The sequence below is a fragment of the Camelina sativa genome, chromosome 9, assembly GCF_000633955.1.
Source record: "Camelina sativa cultivar DH55 chromosome 9, Cs, whole genome shotgun sequence".
Lineage (NCBI taxonomy): Eukaryota > Viridiplantae > Streptophyta > Magnoliopsida > Brassicales > Brassicaceae > Camelina > Camelina sativa.
In genome coordinates this window covers 7,920,118-7,933,896 of record NC_025693.1, presented here as the reverse complement: position 1 = coordinate 7,933,896, position 13,779 = coordinate 7,920,118, and the positions used below count along the sequence as shown (strand labels likewise).

Here is a 13,779-nt window from a genome sequence, read left to right as displayed (position 1 = left end):
TAAACTTAAGGATGACCTTCATAAAAAATTTGGAACTTAATGATGACCTTCATAGAATGTCTGGGTATTGATTAATGATATCATTACCCCTCATTATAACATAGTAATCTTTCACATATTGAGACAAAACAGTGTAGAAAGATTTATAAACACATTAATTTAAATTTAGGAAGGATTCAATAATTTAGGAAGAAAACCTTAAACTTCAGGATAAACTTCATAAAATATTTAAGAAGACACAAAATCAGATTATTAATCTTCTATACATAAATAAAATATCAGGATATGCACAAAATAAAATCAAATATCACTCACCAAGTGGAGTAATATGTGATATTTTATGGCAAAACATAAATTAAAAGATTCAAAAAAACTCATTTCTTTAGATTTAGGAAGCATTTCATGATGTTTAGGAAGACGTTCTTGAAATTTAGAAATATTTTCCTGAATATCCAGAAATCCCAGAAATGATGATGATCATAATCAGAAGATCATCCTCTACTGTACTCCGTATCATAAACACTACTAGCCAACTCCATCATCACGAAGACAACAAACTTTTGTACATTTACCAACTGTTTTGTTTGCAATGACATTATATCAAACACTTGGTATGCAATAACTTTGATGTCCAAAGAGGAGAGAGTACCACTCAAATACACATTTCAGCTTCAAAATTATATATGATTTTCTATTCCATTCACAGTTCAGATTCCAATACCCAACAATTCAAGCCACCACTCATAATCAGATTTCATTTATTACCCAACAATGCCCAACAATTCCAATACCCAAATTAACATTGGTTTAGCTCTGAGACGACCACTCATAATTAGACGTACATATCGTTAGAAGAGTTTCTTCAGGAATCTCAAAGAATGTTTTGGCTGAGAATGGGGTAACAAGGACCTCACATCTCTGCTACATTGTAAAGACATGGCTTCTCTAGTCTTCGTTCTCTGCCATCTTCGTTCTTCTTCTTCTTCTTCTTCCATCTTTGTTCCTATTTTGCTTCTTCTTCCATCTTCGTTCTGCTTCTTCTTCTTCTAATAATCATCACGATCATATTCACTACAAATTTACCCAATTTCTCAATTAAAAGCCATAAAAATCACTTCGAAAATCTCAAAATCTAAGATCATAATTGATACATGAAGAAGAAGAACAAGACCAAAGCTTCACCGTAAGCATCATATACTTCACTTAAGATTTCAAAATCGTCAGTAAAAAGTTATAGTTAAGATAATAATAATAATAATAATGCTAGTTTTGGAATATTTGAACATGTGTGCTAACTTTGGAAGAAAAAACATAAATTAGTGCTATTCTAGGGTATTCCTCTATTATATATAAGATGTTAGGAAAGTTATTAATTTTTTTTGTAACGAATTATAGGCTTTAGACTTTAGAGTTTAGAAATTATACATTTTTATTGATTAATCAAAAAACTGTTCACATGTTTCTCCATTTCATATTTTATGGATAAGAAAATAAATTTTAGGATAATTCTCAAAAATAAGTTTCAGTAGTATTTTACAGTATATCTTTAAATTCTTAATCTAAAAACACAGAGTTCAAATTTAAGAAAGAAAATTTCTTACCAAAATTGAGCTTTAACAACTATGTAACACGTATGTCAATCATCATCGCGAGGAGACCATTTTGACAAGCTCAATTTGGGTTTCTAATAAAAGAGGTAGCAACGTCGGTTAATCTCTACTATAGTACTATACATTTTAGCCTATATATTAGATGCTTTGTGAGCATGCTCCAATGATAATAGTCGCCATCAAATTTCGGGATACGAGGTGTAGAGAAACCACCATTTCCTCCTTCTGAACCCATCTGCACACACAATTTCGCTCTGATACCAGAATGTTAATCTCAATACAAATCTAGAAACTGCAATACTTCATTAATAAACAACAATGGCTTATATAGCCTTAGGGAAACATAGTGTGACACAACGTGAAACAAACTACTTCTAGATTATAGCTAAACACAAGTGATAAACATGAATAACATAATTGACCAAATCAAATACCAACTTGTCATGCATAATTGGACACTAACTCAAAATAAATCCTTTGACTCCAGAGTGAGTGAGCTCATGGTGTAGCTGTGGTGAAGTCAAGGGGGTAGGAACATGCTGGGCTAATCAGATTTTTAATGTTTCTCTCTGGAAGGTCGAGAAGCTGGTAACAGAGTTTACACTTTATGAATGGAGGAACATCTTCGTACTCTCTAGGCTTAGTGAGGAGATTAGATTTCCTCCTGTGATTCTCTCTCAACTGACTGAATTTTGCTTTCAGCAAGATTTTTTCTTCTTGCGAGATTTGCCTTCCTTGTTCATTGGTGAAGCTGGTCCAATCCCACACAAACCTTGATGTGACTTTCACATCAAGGTTTGAACTCTTCAAAATTTGTAAAATCATTACGTTATAGCCTCTAACTTTCAGAAAAGTCTCTGATAGATTTGGAGGAAACTTTAGAAGTAAAATAGTTTCTCTCATTCTATTCATTAGCCTTTAGGCTTATAATTATATAATGTCATATCTTGTCTAACAAATTTTTTACATATTCAATAATAGTAAAAAAAAAATATTGTACAAATGTTAACTTTCCATTTAACTCGATCTTGTAATCTCTGAAATATCCTAATACCCTCCCAGAAGCTCATATGTGATAACACGTATGAGATTGAACAATCATCATATCATCTTAACAGTCATCATATCACTATAGAATCATCAATGGTGTTTAAACCTCGTCATAAGGTCATCAATTCGGTGGAGAATACTGTAGTAGTTGTGTATCTCCATCACCTTATGTCACCATGTGAACTGAACGAACTCATCAATTGGTTCATGCTCAAGTTCACAGCGACACCATGTCATCACCCCATTGGATATGTATATATCTATTGGAGTTCATCATCTTTGTGGTTACATCGTATTTGTAGTGTTAGATATAACCACATAAAAACCTGAAAGAGATAGATTAGATAAGTGAATTGAACGAACCCATCAACGGTCCATGCTCATAATCCACATCAATATCATCAATCAATGAACGTCTCCTTTGTAGTATGAGACAAAAAAAATCAAAATTGCAAACAAAGCTAAGCAAACAGCAAACTTATGGCCTTAAATGGTTACAAGTTTTTTAGTAGATTTTGGTTTTAGTTTTTCTAAAAATCTAATTTTCTACCATTCAAGATTTTATAAAATCGGTTTCCTTAAAAATTAGGAAATCTAGTTTTTGGCAGATTTTACCCATTTACAAAGAAAACCAAAAACCATCTTATAGTGGTTTTTATAATCGTTAGTGTTATTCTTTCAGTTTTCAATTTTTATTATTATTTTTAAAAATGTTTTAAACTTTTTAGTAAAAACCAAATATTTAAAAACCAAAAACTAAAATCTAAAAACCAAAAGCTAAAAACCAATTTAAAAACTCATTCCATTCATGGCCTATAACTATAAAAAATTAAGAATATTTCAACAAAAATAGATTGAAGGAAACAAGGTCAAAGAAAAGAAGATGAGATCGATAAAAAAAACATAGGTGTTTCTTTTTTTTTAGAATGTGGAAAAATAAAAGAACCATAATTCATGGAAATAGGATCAAGACTCTGATACCATGATAGATTTGGAGAAAACTTTAGAACTAAAATAGTTTCTCTCATTTTATTCATTAACCTTTAGGCTTATATTTATACAATGTCATAATTTGCCTAACAAGTTCTTTACATATTCAGTAATGCTAAATCTACTTATTTGACAATAAGGAAATTTATACAAGTGTTAACTTTCCATTTCTAATTCTCGTTGTATATAAAGTTTAATATTAATATTTACTAGGTCACACCTCACAAATAGTTTCTTTGTTATCCTACAAAGACAAATAAAACTCAATCGGATTTTAAAATAAAATTATGTTTCAAATTATGACATTGTATTCAACGATATAGGATAAACATATGGTGCGGTTTGAGTTCAATTTGTTAATATGAAATACATTATGTGAGACAAATGCCGATAATGTAAAATCAGTAGTAAAAAATAATGTTTAAATGGTGAAGACGCTAACATGCAATAAAACAAAATATTTGAATGGTAAAAAATGCAAGAAATGGAGTGTTAGATAAAATACTATTTAAAACCAAATGGATTAATAGTAATAATAATGATAAGAATAATATTACAAACTTAAGTTCCTTTATATCATCATCATCATCATCATCATCATCGTTATTATTATTATTATTATTATTATTAGTATTATTAGTATTATTATTATTATTGGTAAATAATAAAAATATAACAAATTAATTTAAATGTCAGTAACATTTTTTACACTTTTATTTATTCAAATAATACAATATCCAAATATATAACTTATTTAAATATAATCATGCATACGTATCTTTTGCATTTTATGTTTTTTTTTTTCAATTTTGGTGATAATTTTCATTATTATTTATGTTATGGTATGTCAAGAGTTCAAATATACTTATAAAATAATATTGTATCATTGTATTACAGACTTTTTATTATTTTGATTGTCAAGTTATTGTTAGAGCGGACTTCGAGAGTTCATGTGTCGATGAGATTACTAGTTTACTTTTTAACCTCTCTGAAAGTGTTGATGATATTGTACGGGAAACAAATTTTGTAGAACAATCAATCTTACAATTTTTAATTCTAATATTATATTATAGTATTTAATTATAACATTTAAACTCTAACCATTTTTTATAAACTCAAAACGACACATAATTTTGTTTAATTGTGTAATTTAAACCCTAATCACTCTTTTATAAACCCAAACCGACATATACTTTTGTTTAATTGTAAAATCTAAACACTAATCTGTAACCACTCTTTTATAAACCCAAATGGATATATAATTTTGTTTAATTGTAAAATCTAAACCCTAACCACTCTTTTGTAAACCCAAGCCGATATATAATTTCGTTTAATTGTAAAATCTATACTTTAACCACTCTTTTGTTAACCCAAACTGACACATAATTTCATTTAATTGTAAAATCTTAATTCTAACCATTTTTTATAAACTCAAACGAACATATAATTTTTTTAATTATAAAGTTTAAACCCTAATTCTCCTTTTACAAACTTAAAAACGATATAAATTCCTTAATAAAAAAGAGAATCTATATAATTTGTTTCTTTAATTTATTTTGTCTTTTTATTTTATTTGATTTATTTTTTAAATATGATATGACATGACATATTATTATATTTTCATTAGTTAATTAAGAGAGAATGAATAAGAGAGTTAATCCCAAAAAAATTATTTGTTAATATACATCATAGGTGTTTTAGACTGGGTCAGGGTTATATTGTAATTATTTCTGGGTGGCAACTATCAAAACATTGAGGACATCTATGTAAAAATATCAAAGGATGGAAAGAATAAAAAGTGGAGATGCGGGGTATCGATCCCTGTACCTCTCGCATGCTAAGCGAGCGCTCTACCATCTGAGCTACATCCCCATTATGATATTTGAGTTGCGTATAATGAGTAAATCCATCTAATACATGGGAACATGTCGGTGCCTTTCAGGCTGAGCTCAATAAGGACTCGTTTGCTTTCTCAGCCTACTCAGTCTCGTGATGCCAATCTCAGTTACTAAACCGATAGCATCGGAAAAAAAACTTGCTCTATAACTATAATTCTTGAAACAAAACTCAATTCATTTGTGGTTTGATCAAAACAGAGATTTATGTGATATTTGCTATTCGCTCTGGTAAAGCATGAATCCTATTACAATCGAGAGTAAAAGCACGAAAATCCCTACCAAAATAGGGACGTTGGATGCATTACCGCCGGCGTTACTTGTTCTCTTTCTTTCATCTCCACCCATTGTCCTTTCCACGTTCCCTTCTAACCGGAAATTGGAAGCAGAAGTCGCATGAGATATCACGTCCCACATTGATTCCGCAATCAATAAAGAAGTTTCGGTTTCCACTTCTGAAATCTTTGATGCGTCAATAGAAGAATGTTCCATGGACATTAACTCAATGCAACGTTCTTTTACCACCTTTTCAGAAAATCACCAAACGTACGCATTAACATTTGGAAGAAGAGTTAAAAAAGGTGTAATGAATGTGAGACAGGTTTGCTCATATACCTCGTGTGACTCAAATGGCTGTAGATAATCGCAGATATACATATCCGCCAGCCACGGAACAAGAACTCTCCTAGGAAGACGGAGATGGCATATTTTTCTGTTTACAAACATCAAGACGTTAAGTTTTGTATCAGAAAATTAGAAACTGTTATGTTTAACAGCTAACTCACGTTGATGATTTGAAGATGAGTTTGGATATGGGAATTTTTGACATCTCATTTGCATCCTCATCGTCTCCAACATCCTTTGGAATGACATCCTGCTCAGCCTCGTCACAGATAATGTCCAATCTACTTTGCAGACTCCTAATAATGTCAGCCTGAAAAGAAATATACCACCATCAACAAATTATTTAAAAATTCAATAACTCCAATAGAAATGGCACAAGCTTGTGAAAAAAGGGAAGAGACATCGTTGCAATACCTTAATATCAGTAATAGCTTGTGAAACTGGTTCTTTCATGTTCAAGTAGGCGTAAGAGAATATAGAACCACCGAAGAGTAGAATTCCAGTAATATTCTTTGCAGTTAATGCTTCTCAACATAAATATAATGTCAGATACAATCATCAGAAAGACATGTCCAATAGCAAACCAAATCAGTATGGCTAAGTAGAGTGAGTAAAACATACCTTCAGCACGACTATCTTTCATGAATGGGAATAACAGTTCAACTTCATGTTCGCCATCCGTGTTGCAAGGCTCATCGTTATGCACCTTCAGCCCAACATAGGTTAAAAAAGAATTAGAAACAAGGGAAGATTATTACCAGACAGACGCCATCCACAAGGATAACCTAACCGCATTGCATTATACTATTTGATTAAATAACTAGAAAAAAGCATCAAGCTTGAGAGCTAGAAATCGATTTAAGAACTCAACATCCAATATCCAACAAGCAACATAGAAACATAAATCGTTTTACTTTCTCCTCACCAAATCCCCATCAACCATTGCATTTGCACTCTTCAGCTCTTTTGCATGAATTGCAAGTTCTCGACGGAGGATATCAGTGAATGATTGGGCAGTTGACTCACCCTCACGGTAAATTGGTAATCTACTTGCGAAAAAGTGAATAAAAATATCATTAGATTGAGGTCAGGAATGAATACAAAAAGAAAGAGTTCCAGTATTTATATAAGTGTAGTCATTCAGAGAAATCATAATAAGAACGCGCCTGAGTGCTGATCAAATTTCCAAATCAACTTTCAACATAATTGACATGAATATCATTGTGAAATATTTTTATACATGAAAATTGCATTTATAAAAAGATATAGAACGTAGAATTCCAAAAACCAAATCAAAATGCAGTGGCATTACCTGAAATTAAAGCTGTAGCTGCACTTAAACCTCTGTAGAGAACTTAACACCCTTCCCAGCTTAAAGTCACAAGGTCGAAGACTACTTGACGTAATACTTGAGCTCAACAAACAAGTTCGACAACTCCATCTGCAAAAACATGTGTCATCCTTAGTTTAAGTACCCGAGAGAGTTCACCAAATTCCTAAAAACTGAATCCATACCTCCTTGGACTATAACATATGTGAATAAGAAGAGCTTCATCCAAGCTAGGATCCAAATGTCGTATTGCATCTGTAACTCCCTTGATAGCCTGATAAAGTTTCCCATCACTTAGATCCATTATCATGGTTTACAGTTTACTCACTAACACCCTACAATCTTAATTTAACAAATAAAAGACACACATACACCTTTAAAAGACACAGAGGCCACAATCGAAATATATCTCCAATGTTACCTGGCAAAGGATCATAGTAGAATTCTTAAAAGCAGCATCACTAGCCCACACATAGATACCAACAACCTTCATTCCACCCAACAGCATTCTCGATACCTGACCCATTACAATGCCAATCATCATGAAACAAACACATCCATCTAACAACAAAACTAGGAGTCAGACAAACAGCAAAGACAAACCTGTCGAGCATGTTCAGCTACCCAATCGGAATCAATCGATAGAGAACTTGACTCTGATTTTGACTTGGAAGGCTTCCTTTTATCATCTTTAGTCTCCAAAACCGAGCAAGCTGGTTCTCCATCATCGTTGCTCGGTGTGGGAATTAAATCAAACACGAATCCACGATCCAGAACAGAGCTAAGCTTCCCTATCACAAGACCCACCTATGCTCAAAACAAAATTGAGAAATAAAAAAAAATCACATCTTAAACTCAAGGCAGAGACAACATGCATTTACAATCACATGAAAACTAATCAAAATTTACCTCAGCAGGAATAGCTGAGTGAGAGAGACGATCTTCAACAGAAGTAAGTCTAGTATCTTCTCCAACCACTGCTTTCACCATTGTTTAACGAGTGAGATAATATACCTGCATCAACCAAAAATTTATAACTTTTCGAAATCCCAGAATCAACAAAATCCAAAGATTGAAACTTTTCATCGAATTCACATAAATCCAAGTCGAAATTGAAAAAAACCCAGAAACGGAATTGAATCCCCAAAGATCGTCCCTTTCTGGATTTGAGTGATTTTTTTTTTTTTTTTTGGGTGAAGAAGATGAAGGTCCGTTTCTATTAAACCGGTCTCTCTCACACTAATGAGTTAAGTCAACGGTTCAACCAAATAAATGACCCTCGTATGTGGTTTGATCGGTTTTGGGTTCACAACTCTTAATCAACCCTCTCAATTAACCAATCAAAATATAACAATATGTCATATTATATCAAAATTAATAAAATTAATAAATCAAAATTTAACAAATTAATAAAACAAATTATGTAGATTTTTTATTAAAAAAATTATGTTGGTTTAGGTTTATAAACGAGAATTAGGGTTTAAACTTTATAACTAATAAAATTATATATCAGTTTGGGTTGATAAAATAATGGTTAAGGTTTAGATTTTATAATTAAATGAAATTATATGTCGGTTTGAGTTAACAAAAGAGTGGTTAAAGTTTAAATTTTACAATTAAACAAAATTATATGTTGGTTTGGGTTTACAAAAGAGTGGTTGAGGTTTAGATTTTACAATTAAACAAAATTATATGTCAATTTAAGTTTATAAAAGAATGGTTAAGGTTTAGTGTTTAGATTTTACAGTTAAACAAAATTATATGTCGGTTTGGGTTTATAAAAGAGTGATTAGGGTTTATATTACACAAAACAAAATTATATGTCGGTTTGAGTTTATAAAAAATGGTTTGGTTTAAATGTTATAATTAATATATATATACATTTTTAGAGACACTTATGAAATAAATCCTGAAGTTCCAACCTGTTTACAACCATGCCATTGACATTAATTATTAATTTGTTTTTCATTTAATTAACTAATATTAAATTTCAATTTTGAAAAACAAGATTTCTCATCCTAATAAAATTTCCAAAACAATAGGAACCACACTCCATTTAACATTAAGTATTAAATTTCTGATTAATTTAATTAATATTAAGTTTCCCATTTTACAAAACAATAGGAATTAATTTTATAAACACACACAGTATTTTCCTTCTATAAATCACTACTATTTTAATTGTATGTTATAGTTCCTATAATATAACAATAAACCTCAAACAAAATACTTTCTGCACTAACTAATATACATATGTATATATATATATATATATATATATATTTGTAAGGTTGTACATTTTAAAAAATACAAATTAAATATTAGTTATATATAGTCTACAAAACAAATAATATTTTATTTTTATTAAAAAATAGTCCCGCGGTATACCGCGGATGGATATCTAGTAACTATTATATAATGTTAGTATTAATAATTGTAAAATTGATTGATCTACATAATTTATTTCCTTAATTAAGAGGAAATGATTTTTTTTTTGTTAATGGGCCACCACATCCCATACAATATCATCAACACTTTCGGAGAGGTTAAATAATAACCTCATAATTCCATCAACATATGAACTCTCGAAATTTGCTCTAACAATAAACTGACAATCAAAATAATACAAAGTTTGTAATATAACGATACAATATTGATGATACTTGTAGGTTGAGAACAAAAAAAAAAAACATACATCTTTGAGTGATTGAAGGAGAAAATATTGGTTTTCCCCTTCATTGCCAATATGATCTAAGACAATGGGTAAAACAATGTTTTCCAATGCCATTGCAGCTGCAGCAGATTTAAGATCTTCGACAGAAGATTGGAAGGACTTAATGACAGCATTTTTACGATCACATATATTAGAATTGCTAAATTTTATAAGTATATTTGAATAATAATAATAATAATAATAATAATAATAATAATAATAATAATAATATTACTGCTTTAATTATTATTATAAAGATGATGCTAAGATGCTATAAGGAAACTTAATTTTGTAATATTATTCTTGTTCCATTTTAATTATATATAATGTTATCTAATTAATGCCACACCATTTCTTGGAGTTTCTACCATTCAAATCTTTTGTTATATTGCATGTTGAGGTTTTCACCATTCAAACTTAATCGTATTTGTCTCACACAATGTATTTCTTAGTTAACAAATTGTACTTAAATCGTACTATATTTTACTCTATATCGTTGGATCCACTATCATAACTCGAAACTAATTCTATTATTACTACTAAAAAAGTTCAAAATTTGATCATTTCATACTTGACAAAAATCTGGATCATAAACGTTAATTTAAATATTACATTTATATACTAGTAAGAGTATTTTGTAATTATATGATTAGTTTTTGCCAGATGTATATTTGTTAGTTGAAATTTTATAATTAATAATGCATAAACATATCCATACACAGTGGCGGATGCAGACATTTTTTTGCATGGGGCACAAACACATATAAGTAATAATATTATATTTATGTAAAATAAATATATATTTAACAAATAACAACATTAAACTATATCTTACATTTTTCATATTTCTAAATTTTGAAATCGAAATATATGCCAAAGTTTTTGAAAGTGTTGCTTATATTGGTTTATAATTATTAATTATACTTAATTATGTATATTAGATATATATATATATATATATATATTTAATTTAATAATTAGAAATTACAAACTGAAAATTCACACTAAACTATAAAATACATGTATCAATACAATAAAAGTTTAATGTTTTTCTCTAGAGCATGACACATCAGCATTGTGAAGCATTATGGAGATGACACATCAGTTAAAACAGATAACCAATGAAAACATTCTAATTAATACAGCTCATCATTCTATTCTAATAATAATCATTCACTAACCTATCAAATTAAAACATTAATACAAATCAGCTTTTTTGTCTAGGTGGACACATATTTATTCTCTTGGATGATTCGATTTCTTCTTCTTTCTAATTAGCTTTCGTCGTCGGTTCTGATCCAATCGATAGAAAGAGAGCCATGAGATCACCAGCACTGTAAATTCAATGTTATTGGGTTTGTGTGATCGTGTGTTAAAAACACTTGTATTGCCGACTTCGTTCAACAAGGAGGGAGAGAGAGAGAGAGTTGATGTTGAACACTAACATCGCCGCAAGAAGGAGAGAAGAGAAGAGAGGTAGCCATGACAGAGAGTATGGGAGAGCAAGAGAGATCGTAAAAAATAGAGAAAAAGGAAGAAGAAAAGTTGGTGCCGAGATATGGAGGTGGGAAGCGGCGAACCGGATAACAATCAACGGAGAAGGAGACGTTGCAGAAGTGGTGGATCTGGTAGTCATTAATGTGACTGTGGCAGGCCACGGTGGTGGTGGAAGAGCAAAGTCGGAGTAGATTGGAGCTGGAGAAGAGAAGAACTAGAAAGAGGAATAAGAAAATAAAGCAGTTTGGAGAGGTGCCTTTGGAGGCTCGTCGGCGCCGGATGTGACATCGGATTAGAAAGAAAAAAATACCAGCGTGATCACCATCAAGCCATGAGCTCGTAGCAACTGATGGAAGTCCGATCAGAGTTATATTCAAGAAGTTATGAGGATTACTTCCTACGCAAGAAATTACTGGAACTGTCCAAACCAGAAACCCTAGAAATCAGATTCGAGGTTGTCTCCTTGGAACAATGGTCGATAGTCCAAAACTTACCCGATCGAGCTGAGATTTGGTGGGGAGCTTCACGNTAAATTCAATGTTATTGGGTTTGTGTGATCGTGTGTTAAAAACACTTGTATTGCCGACTTCGTTCAACAAGGAGGGAGAGAGAGAGAGAGTTGATGTTGAACACTAACATCACCGCAAGAAGGAGAGAAGAGAAGAGAGGTAGCCATGAGAGAGAGTATGGGAGAGCAAGAGAGATCGTAAAAATAGAGAAAAAGGAAGAAGAAAAGTTGGTGCCGAGATATGGAGGTGGGAAGCGGCGAACCGGATAACAATCAACGGAGAAGGAGACGTTGCGGAGGTGGTGGATCTGGTAGTCATTAATGTGACTGTGGCAGGCCACGGTGGTGGTGGAAGAGCAAAGTCGGAGTAGATTGGAGCTGGAGAAGAGAAGAACTAGAAAGAGGAATAAGAAAATAAAGCAGTTTGGAGAGGTGCCTTTGGAGGCTCGTCGGCGCCGGATGTGACATCGGATTAGAAAGAAAAAAATACCAGCGTGATCACCATCAAGCCATGAGCTCGTAGCAACTGATGGAAGTCCGATCAGAGTTATATTCAAGAAGTTATGAGGATTACTTCCTACGCAAGAAATTACTGGAACTGACCAAACCAGAAACCCTAGAAATCAGATTCGAGGTTGTCTCCTTGGAACAATGGTCGATAGTCCAAAACTTACCCGATCGAGCTGAGATTTGGTGGGGAGCTTCACGGTACTATTGGCTACATATTCAATGGTGGGATTGTGATTTTAACGATTAGTTGTTGTTTTCCATTGGTGTGTTTTGAGACATTTGTATGGAGTAAATAGTAACAATTTAATGTTTGGTTTGACAAACGAGGTTGGATGGAGCTGAAGCTCTGTATGAGTGTTCTTGAATATTGGGATTGGCATGATAAAGGAGAAATGAGTTTCACCATTTGAGTTGCAAAGGAGAAGGATAATTCTTGAGATAACGAAACACAAGAAGTTACGAAAGATGAGGATATGTCTGAACCAAAGAAAATGGAGATAGATGTTGAGATAAAAAAAAAAGATGATGAAAAAGCTGTGACGGAAGATAAAGAGTCAGAGTTTTAGACAGATGGAGACAATGTTGAGACTGAAAAAGCTGTGATGAAAGATAAAGAGTCATGGGTTAACTTGTGATTGCAGGCAAGACTCATCTTTTGGAAGAAGAGATGTTAGAGTTTTACTAATACTAAAATGCAGACTAAAAGACCACTAGAGTAAAGTACATATCTTTGTTTTGGAAGAAGAGATGTTAGAGTTTTACAAATACTAAACTCAGACTAAAGTAAAGTACATATATTTGTTTTGGAAGAAGAGATGTTAGAGTTTTACAAATACTAAACTCAGACTAAAAGACCACAAGAGTAAAGAACATATCTTTGTTCAAAATGCTTCATGATGGAGCAAGAATAATGAAGATACTTCTTTGATGAAGAGATTGAAACTATGAACCGATAGGTGAAACATTTTTCTTCATTTTTATTTACTCGTAGTTTTAATGCTACATAAGCATAACTATGACGTGATTTCGAATATGCGACAGAGGTGGATATT

The 13,779-nt window shown here is 31.8% G+C and overlaps 1 protein-coding gene and 1 non-coding gene across 3 annotated transcripts; both read right to left on the bottom strand.

The window, feature by feature from the left end:
• Positions 5,450-5,522, bottom strand: TRNAA-AGC. Its single transcript has one exon. It is a non-coding gene; the product is annotated as a tRNA-Ala (tRNA).
• Positions 5,675-8,698, bottom strand: LOC104710707 (protein odr-4 homolog). 2 transcript variants are annotated; one of them, XM_010427345.2, is made up of 12 exons: positions 8,595-8,692; positions 8,409-8,513; positions 8,103-8,306; positions 7,921-8,016; positions 7,685-7,773; positions 7,482-7,610; positions 7,095-7,215; positions 6,791-6,875; positions 6,584-6,693; positions 6,331-6,479; positions 6,161-6,257; positions 5,675-6,070 (listed from the first exon to the last, which is right to left on the bottom strand). In XM_010427345.2, the coding sequence occupies exons 2-12, from the start codon at positions 8,487-8,489 to the stop codon at positions 5,765-5,767; spliced, it is 1,467 nt and encodes a 488-aa protein (XP_010425647.1). In that variant the 5' UTR covers positions 8,490-8,513; positions 8,595-8,692; the 3' UTR covers positions 5,675-5,764. The 2 variants fall into 2 exon arrangements, with proteins under 2 accessions (XP_010425647.1, XP_010425646.1); XM_010427344.2 differs by having other exon boundaries at positions 5,678-6,070; positions 8,623-8,698.

Coding starts and splice junctions, on each gene's coding strand:
- LOC104710707 (XM_010427344.2), bottom strand. CDS start 8,489: ATGGTGAAAGCAGTGGTTGGAGAAGATACTAGACTTACTTCTGTTGAA. Junction 8,307..8,408: donor ACTCAGCTATTCCTGCTGAG/GTAAATTTTGAT, acceptor TTTTGAGCATAG/GTGGGTCTTGTGATAGGGAA. Junction 7,611..7,684: donor ATATGTTATAGTCCAAGGAG/GTATGGATTCAG, acceptor ATGTTTTTGCAG/ATGGAGTTGTCGAACTTGTT.